Below are 9138 nucleotides of genomic sequence, written 5' to 3' on the forward strand. Positions count from 1 at the left end.
ATATATATCAGTTTAAAAAAAGGTTTTTTTTTTAACAGAATGGTGGGAACTAAATATCCTGGATTAAAGCATGTTTTGTACAATTTCAGCACAAACACAAAGAGCTGGTTTCTGGATTTGTGTTGAAACATTTCCACCACCTGGTGGCGCTGTGTGACCGTCCCAGCTTTAACCCCATTCTGCTGGAGGCGATCCCCCACCTCACTGCAGAGAAACCAAAGCCCAGGTGGTCTGTGGCTGTAACGGTTTTATTAGATCAGAGCATAAAACTGCTTTATGTGCGTCGCGCCTCTCATTTGCTTTATTTTTATTGTTTTTATTTTACAGATTGTAGTGATTTGTTTCTTCTGTGTGGATGAGAAAAGCACCAGAGCCACGACGAGATGAAGTATTAGTCTAAATAATAAAATGTCACGTCGAAGATTCAGTGACCCGCAGAAATAAAGTGGGTCGTTTTAAATTACTTTTCCAGTTTTTATGCTTCACGCCACATAAATTCACCTCTTTCTCTGCACACAAAGCAACAAGGCGACCGGACCCAAGCTGCTTATTGCCAACAARGCTCTTCTTCAGAATGATGAAGATGTTCAATCTCCTTTATTAATCTGGTCCTTTTGAGATGAACAGAACAGAGCGATGAGATAAATGATGCTTTCTGGGTTTAATGAGACGTTTTTCTCCATAATTATTGAAGAGCTGAGTTGTGTCCGTTCAGTCTGTCTCCTTATGGTTTTGATTTATTTACGTTCTTGGCGAAAAGGCTGCGTGTTGCGAGGCAGCTGCTTGTTCCCAGTCAGACGCTCCATAAATGATCCAGAAGTAACGTCCCAGTTCTGCCATCAATAAGATTACAGGATGCTGGAGGGACTGGCTCCGGGTCGCGTTTGSTTTAATTCAGATTTTTTTCGGCAGGTAAATGATTTGAAAGTAAAATGAGATGAGTTTTAATACATTTTAATGTGAAATTTGACTTTACGAGCTAACTTACTCGGTGTACTTTTTGTCTTTTATTAAATTAGCATTTCTGCAGTTGTAGGTTCTCACACTATTTTCATGGTTTGGGTTTCTTGTTTTCCCTCAGCTGCCCGCTCAGATGGGCTCGCTCCTGGGTTCCAGTCTGGCTCTGCAGTACTTGGACTGCGTGCAGGACGAGTCCGTCCTCCTGCGCCTCAACTTCTGGCTGGGCTGTGCTCTGCACGAAGGTAAGCGGAGGTGGGGGGGGGCTACAAAACTAGAGAAGACGCTGACCTCGGGTTGAACCGCAGCACATCATAGGGACWGTTTTTTTTWTTTTTAAATAAAGCAGTGATCTCACCGTTTGCTGCTAAATCTCTCCTGCTGGGTTCTGTTTTAAAATTCGTTTGTCCTTTTTTCCCCTTCAGAGTTTTTGTTCAGCGGTGACGGAGGAGCCACCCAGAATTCAGAGGAAGTGCTCCAGTTTTTGAACAAGTTGCTGTCTGCTCAGCACTTCCTCCAGGTGAGCCACATGTTCGGCTGCACGCCTGCTGTGCTCTTAAAGGTGAAACCAAAGTCGACGATCCATATTTCTTTCTTTCTCCAACAGGAGGGCTTCCCCAGTTCAGATGCTTTTCTCTATAAATTCCTCAACGTTTGGGACGGATGTCTGCTGCGTCCACAGATCCTTGGCCTTCTGAGCAACATTCCCGTCATCCCGAGCTCACGTAGGTTTTCCCTCATCGTCTTGAAGATTTGATGCTTCTTCACATTCTTCTTCTTCACACATCCAATAAAAGTTCTGTTTCACTGAATTTTAAAACAGGAACGACTGACTTTTTTTGTCTTCAATGCAGAGATTAGCAAACTTCTGTTTGAGCCCCTCACACAGCTTTTCTTCACCTCCTCGCTGTTTTTCAAGGTGGGTTTTTAAGTAATTTAATAGAAACCATGCAGCAGTGTTTACTCTTTGTTTTATGAGGGTCTCATTATAACCGCAATATTAAAGCAGCTGTTTGAGCTGCTGTTGGCTCAGTGCTTGTCCTCCGTGTCCGCAGTGTGGACTGATGGAGTGTTTAAACAACATGCTGCTGAAGTGGCTGACGTGGCATTCAGTCTACGCTCTGGAGGACGACCTGGACATCAGTCTGAACAGCCACACAACCATGTGAGTTTTACACYCGCTTTGTTTTATGTCCCGAGCAGAAACAAGGACTAGAAATGAGAGCAGGTCATTTTGGAGGCCTTGCAAGTCATTTTATGGACCTTGTAGGGTTTTTTACAGGACTTGCATGTAATTTCTTAAACATCACAAGTCATTTTTAGACATCACGGGTTATTTTGTACATCTCACAGGTCATTTTACAAGTTCTGGAAGTCATTTTACAGGCCTTGCAGGTCATTTCATAAACATCACAGGTCATTTTGTAGGCCTTGCAGGTCATTTCATAAACATCACAGGTCATTTTATAGGCCTTGCAGGTCATTTCATAAACATCACAGGTCATTTTGTAGGCCTTGCAGGTCATTTCATAAACATCACAGGTCATTTTGTAGGCCTTGCAGGAAGTTAAAGGGTAAATAGACACAGGTTTATTTCTGAAGACATGTCTGATAAATTTTAAGGTTCTATATTTACATTTTAGTTCCCTAACTACAGATTCTCTTTATTGACTCCTTGTTAAACAGGATATAAATGTTTTCATTTAATTTGTGCTGTAGCCTGAGCTGACACTCGTCACAAAGGTTAAAAGTTTTATTTAAGTTAAAAGTGACAAACTTCTGTCTTGTGTGTCTTTTTGTCTCAGAAACATAACTTTGTCGGGGTTCAAGGATTCAGTGATGGAGCTGATCCACTTTGTGGGTCGGTTGGCGTCGGTGGGCCTTCAGATGGAGGGCTGTCACACCCTCCTCCTCAGCTTCATCCTGGATTTCTACGAAACCGTAAGTTGAGACAACAGGCGGCCGTRTTGTTTCAGCTCAAACTTTATCCTTCACACAGATTATTTGTGAAGATTTTCCACAGAAACCTGTACATTCACACGTGACTCATCAAATTAGTCTCAGTTCACAACAGGCTCGAACAAATGTTGCTGATGTAAGGAGGACAGCATGAAGCGTCCTGAAAACACCAGCGTTTTGTAGTTTTTGCCGGTTGTTCGTCAACAGCTCTCATCGTTTCATGACAGACTGAAGTCTAAATGAGAAAAAAAGACACTTCAGGTCTTTTATTCTCACTGATTACACACGTTAGAACAGAAGGATCATTTTGGATCCATAAACACACCTCAGCCTGATTCAGTCCAACATTAATTTATACAGAAACCCAAGAAGTCCTCAACAAACATGTACAGGCTTCATACTAATACCTGCTGTTTTTAACGGCTGGAAAAGTGTAAATTTAAGATAAAGTGATAATTTTATTTTTAGAGAAAAATATTTGAATTGTTTTGTGTCGATTATAGATAACTCAGCAAATTTCACCGCTCCTCTGAATCTGCATGCGGCATCTAACATTAAAAAATATTTTTTTTACAGAAATAAAATGCAATAGTTTGTTGTTACAAAGATAAATGTAGCGCCCAAAGTAAATAAGTGAAGAAATATTTTTTATTTGCTTTAACTCTTCAGTAATTAATATCCTAAAACACTTTTTAAAATCAAATTAACATTTTGTATTTTTTTGAGGAGATGAAATCATAATTTTGAATATGTTTTTACACAAGCTTAGGTTTAAATTTGATTATTTATCTCGTGGTCCGACAACAAGCATGTTTTTTTTTTTTGGGAGAGCTCAATTTTTATTGGTCATCAGGAATTCCAGCGCTGTATTTAAAACAGAGACCCAAAGTTTTTAATGAGTTCAAACATTATACGAAGGGATTTCCAGGCTATGTTCAAAGAAAATTATACAGATTATTTTAAAGACACACGTCAGAAAATTAGGATTTAAAGGTAGATTATATCTGTTTAGGGATGCGAGTTATCAATTAATGAATTAATTTATAGTTGATTGTCTATCGATCGACTAACAATTCATTGATAAGTGGCCATTTTTCTAAAAACCTGATATTTCTCTTGAATCAAGGTTTTTTTTTATATAACATGAAGGGCTAATGTTTTACATGCTAAATAAAAAAAAGTACAGTAATATTTTAAGAACTCGTTGCGCCAGCTGTGTTAAACACTGACTAAATAAACAGAAATGTGGATTTCTCTCATATTATTAAATTTGGGCATATTTATAAAATATAACAAAACAGGAATCTGTTAAGTTGCTAGCTGGAAAAAAATAATAAAACAAGTAAAACACTAAATCCACCCTGAAGATGAAAAACTATTATTTGAACACTGTAATAATTTAAGATAAAGATTACCTCAAAAACAAACTAGAAACGTAATAAAATATCCCTGAAAGACATGAGATACAAATGAGTACTGGAACTGTTTGTTTACGTTCCCTGTGGTCCTATCTGGGCTGCCAATATGAAGCCAGCTACTGTTCATTTGAGTGGTTCACTGACCGGGTTACGTCACACAGATACGATTAACTTCAAGTTAATTATTTGTAGCGACTGTAACTTTCTTGTTCTTTCACACGAGTTAAACTCTACAAGAAGAAGCTAACGTTAACCACAGTTAGCTTACCGTTGTCTACCGTCCTGCTCTCTTGTTTTAAGTGTCGTACTGCTGGATGGTCCGGTACAGCCTTCGGTACTTTTCTTTCCAGTTTGCTGTAGTTCATTATTATTGTGTCGCAAATAAAACTAAACAAAATTTGCGCATTTAATTATGACGCTGCCGAGGTCGAGGCGGCAGGCCAGGCTGAGAGCAGCGGCGCCCTCTACTGGATGAAGTCATAACTACTCTGAAATAAGGTTTAAATGGGTATTGTCAATTAATCGAATGGAAGAAATTTTAATCTATTGACAATTAATCATAAGTCAATTAATTGTTTGCATCCTTATATGTTATATCAGATTCACGTTGTTTTTACACAGTTTGTATTTTAGCAGCGTTTTTTTTTTGTTTCTCCGTCCTGTTTCAGGTGTGCGACACCTTCCTGAAGTTCGGCCTCCCCCTGGTGGTGATGCCTCCTCCTGGAGTGTTTTACCCAGCCTTCCTCACCACAGACCCGGTCAGCGTGGACAGACTAGCCCACATCATGCACAGGTTCTCCACTCCTCCGTGTGTCTGTTAGCAGAGCGGCAAACAAGTCACGTCATGTAGAATTAATTACTTAATGAACCAAACAACTCTGAATCCAACGATTCATTATATTGATATGATTTTAGATATGATTTTAGAGCGATTTATCATAAACAAACTCTTTTGTTTTTTACAACCAGGTACAAAGTGAACCTGACATCAGCCAAGAGTCAAGAACGACAGAAGGAGGTAAAAAGAAATGAGTGAACATGTATAAAAGTGTTATAAACCACTCAGGTTTTCCAACAGAAGCTTTATTTTCAAAGACAAATAGTTTAAGTTTTTGTTTCAKAAATCCTTTAATTGACCGCAGTTGTCGTTTTGTTTGCAGCTTTTTTCTTTTTTAATCCAGGAGCTTCTGCTCGAACCTGATAACTCTAATCTGCTCTCAGATTAGAGTTTAAACGTGTTAAAATAAACACGGCTCTGACCTTTTTAAGTGGTTTGACGTTCTCAGGCAGCTCCTSTGAAAACGACTCATTTTATTTGAAAGAATAACATTCTGCCTCTCCGTCAGGCCTTTCACATCAGCCGTCAGATTTTCAAAGAGTTCAACCACTGCGTCGTCTTCATGGTCAACTGCCTGTGGAACTCCAGGACCTTTTATCCCGGGTCGGACCTAAAGCTGGGAGAGGAGCTGCTCCTCCAAACCAAAGTCCCGCAGTACTGGTCCAGCTTCGACCTCGTCCACCACCCGGCCTTCCTCAGCTACGCCGTGGACTTTCACCAGCAGGTGAGCGCGCGTTCTCTACGCCGCGATCCAGACGTCAAACAAAACCTGCAAGCTGGTGTTAATCTGTTAGAGCACAGGATTAACTACTGAGAAGAGCCTYTTTGAGATTTTATAGATTTCTGTCTTGACTATTTTTCTTTTTTTATCAGTGTTGGCCAGACAGGAAGGACATGGACCTCAGTTCCATAAAGGTACACCAGGTTTCATTCTGTTATAAAGTCCACACGCAGCACAGATTAACAGCTCCATCTTTAATCCAAACCTCCTGATGTCTTCTGTTGCAGCACTCGAAGCCGTGGAGCTGGTACCTGGAGTACCTGTTCAACCAGGGCTTCGACGGCCTCAAAGACTTCGTTCAGAGCAACATCAGCCGACAGGTGAGCGCGGGCGACGCGCAGCACAGGTAGTTCACCTCGCCGCAGAAGGAACAGCAACGGCGCTCATCTACACCATCCTTTTAAAGACTTGTACATATTTATCCCCTCGTCTCTTTTACTCCACCTGTTTCATGTACATACATCGTTTTCAACCCTAAAGCACGTTTAGTTGCTTGAATTATGTGATGTAAATAAAATCTTTGTGTTTTTGTTGTATATTTGTGTTTTAATGAGCTTTAATTAACCGAATCAACCTTTTAACTATGGAATAATAAACGTGAAATGGTAAACAACATGCACGGCGCTCATAACGAGGAGAGTTTACTAAACCATCAGTCAGGCTTCCAAACTGGTAAATGTCAAAACAACAAGAAGTAAACAAAGTGTTCAGGAATAATTATGCAGAATAAAACAGCAGGTTTGAATGTTTTAAGTGTTAAGAGTTTGATGCCTGATCTTATTAGAACTGTTTTCAAAAAAAAAAAAACTTTGTTGTGGAAATGACTTCATGAATACAGAACTGGAAATACAGAAGAGGATTAGGAAGTTTTATTATTACCGGTGATTTTTTAAAATGCGTTCTAGCTTTTCACCTCAAACATCTTTTTTTCCCTCCAAATTCATAGATTAGTCAAAATTTCTTTCCTCATAATTTTTTTTTCCTCCAAATTTGAGAGATAAAAAAGAAAAATCAGAATTCTGGCATTTTCCCCCAGAATTTCTGATTTTATTGTAAATTTCTGACTTTAATCTCAAAATTCCTGACTTTTTTTCAGAATTCTGGTTGTAAAAACAAAATTTCTAACCTTTTCAGGGAATTCTGATTTATCAAAACTTCGAGTTTATTCGCAGATGGTTTTTTTTTAAAGATTTTTTTCCTCAGTTTTGAGTAACTTTTAAAGAGATTAACGTCAGAATTCTCAGTACAAAAATACATAATTTTGCTCTTTAGTCCTAATCCTCTTCTGTTAGTAAAAACTGCAGCTGTTCTTTGTGACCCACTGTGCTGTTTTAGATKACTCACCCCTGACTGAGTTAAATGATTGACAGCTTTATAAAGTTGTCACACTGAGGAGGTAATCAAATTATTTGAATCAGGTGAAGCAGGTAAACCTCTAAAACATGCAGGACATGAACTTGTGATTTAAACTGCAACTGAAACCAAAATGAGCTCCACGATGAGGAATTCACTCCAAATAAACAACTTTTACTGCTTTTCTTTTTGTTTCTTTAAAATGCGTTTATGCACAGCTTTACACTCAGTTTTATTTTTGCATAGCCTTGGCAGCCAGGGAGTGACAGACACAGGTGTTCGGTTACCATGGTGACCATCATGAGCAACTTTGACACATCTTTACACTTCTTGAACAGTTTGAAAATCAAAACGCTGCCTTTTTTTTTTAGTGTCAGAACTTTACGACCCTCCGGTTTTGAATGTCTGGGGGGACGGGTTCTGTCTGCAGCAGCTCTCCGGTCCAGATGAGGATGAAGAGTGGCTCCTCTCTCTGAGCCAGCCCCTCCTGCCGGACTCGGGGAGTCTGAACGCGGTAAGTTTGGATGTCACTCCGGCTTCGACTCCCGGCGGTTCCGGTCCTGATGGTACAACAACCGGGAAGGTGAGAGGGGAGGAGGTGGTTCGTGAGCCCCCCCATCGGAACCGCCGCCGCTTCACGTCTTCATCTTCCTCATCACTCCCCCACCTCCTCCTCGTGCTCCTCTCGGCTGGGAGTCGATCATTTCAGCGGCGTCTTCTCGGCAACACGTCCGGCTGAGCTGAGCCTCACAGCGGGGAGAGGAACAAGGTAAGACCGCTGATTTAAAAACAGCTTGTTTTATTCACTGGTTCGGTTCGGGTGTGACGGGTTTGGGATACTAGGTGCACCGTCCTGTGATGGATCGAGCTTCGGGACGCCCTGGTTTTTTTATTTTTATTTTTCCGCGCTTTTTTTTAGCATCATGTTTTCTGTGGACCTATTTTATTTATCCGCTGAATGAAAGAGTTTCTCCGCTCTGTGATAAGAAGTGGAAACATTTAAAGACTTTTTTTTAAAGGAGCGCCAGAAACGAATATCCCTCCCTCCTCCCCAGTTGAGTGCCACATTCTGCGGGTCTTTTCCGCCCCGTCAGTTTGTTTGGGTGGAGGCTGACGTGTGGTGACAGTCTGAGGTGTTTTGAGCCGGATTTTCAACTCTGGATGTCGCCAGTAATTATGGCTACAATTACACGCCGTGCGTCTTAAAGCCCCGAGACTCCTTTGAGGTCTCCGGCGATGCGTCGCGGAGGGATAATTTAGGGAAATTTCTGGAGGGAGGAAATGGAAAGTAAATCCTGCCTGCTTCAGTGGGTGTAAAATTAGTAACAGCAGGCTTTATGTGATATCAAATACCTCAGATTAAACCTGGATCTGAAACTGCCTGCCTACCCCGTTACCTGATGTGATTTATTGGTAAGTCATTGATTCACTTTATTATCAAAATTAGAACTTTTTTAGTCACTCAATATATTAAAGCTAAATTTACTTGTATAATCTTGGTTTTGAACATTGAAAGTGATCAATCTGTTGAAGTGGGCTGCTGGGGAAGCTGTTATCTGTTATAGGCAGTGGTGGGCAGCACTAATCTAAAAATTAGTTCCACTAGCCCTAAAACACTAACTCAAATATTTAGGTCCCCTAATTCTAAAGCACTAACGCACTGAAAGTTTTAGTAAAAGCACTAAAATGACCCAGTCAACCGCTGAACATTCTACAACAGACAACATGAGTCACATGTGTCCATGTTGTTCTCTTAAGACTTATCATTGACATTCCACAGCTGTATTTGGGTTCATATATTGTCACCTAGTGGATGTGACACACATATGAAC

The 9138-nt window shown here is 40.4% G+C and overlaps 2 protein-coding genes across 4 annotated transcripts in view; both read left to right on the plus strand.

Moving 5' to 3' along the window:
- Nucleotides 1-6489, plus strand: part of cenpi (centromere protein I) — a gene marked incomplete in the record, with an annotated part of 15964 nt that extends 9475 nt beyond the window's left edge. The window contains 11 exon segments of the mRNA XM_014004525.1: nt 1082-1202; nt 1383-1477; nt 1565-1682; nt 1812-1876; nt 2013-2122; nt 2763-2898; nt 5003-5127; nt 5304-5352; nt 5681-5896; nt 6046-6087; nt 6181-6489. Of these exon segments, the coding sequence (XP_013859979.1) occupies nt 1082-1202; nt 1383-1477; nt 1565-1682; nt 1812-1876; nt 2013-2122; nt 2763-2898; nt 5003-5127; nt 5304-5352; nt 5681-5896; nt 6046-6087; nt 6181-6303 (1200 nt within the window).
- A 1065-nt stretch (nt 6490-7554) lies between these two features.
- Nucleotides 7555-9138, plus strand: part of drp2 (dystrophin related protein 2) — a 230864-nt gene continuing 229280 nt past the window's right edge. The window contains exon 1 of one of the 3 annotated variants that reach the window (XM_014004515.1): nt 7555-8075. The gene's annotated coding sequence lies outside the window, so the exon portion shown is untranslated. Of the gene's footprint in view, nt 8076-8130; nt 8720-9138 lie in introns of those variants that run through there. The other 2 variants (XM_014004492.1, XM_014004500.1) reach the window with 2 other exon arrangements.

Source organism: Austrofundulus limnaeus, unplaced genomic scaffold (assembly GCF_001266775.1).
Source record: "Austrofundulus limnaeus strain Quisiro unplaced genomic scaffold, Austrofundulus_limnaeus-1.0 Scaffold1, whole genome shotgun sequence".
Taxonomy (NCBI): domain Eukaryota; kingdom Metazoa; phylum Chordata; class Actinopteri; order Cyprinodontiformes; family Rivulidae; genus Austrofundulus; species Austrofundulus limnaeus.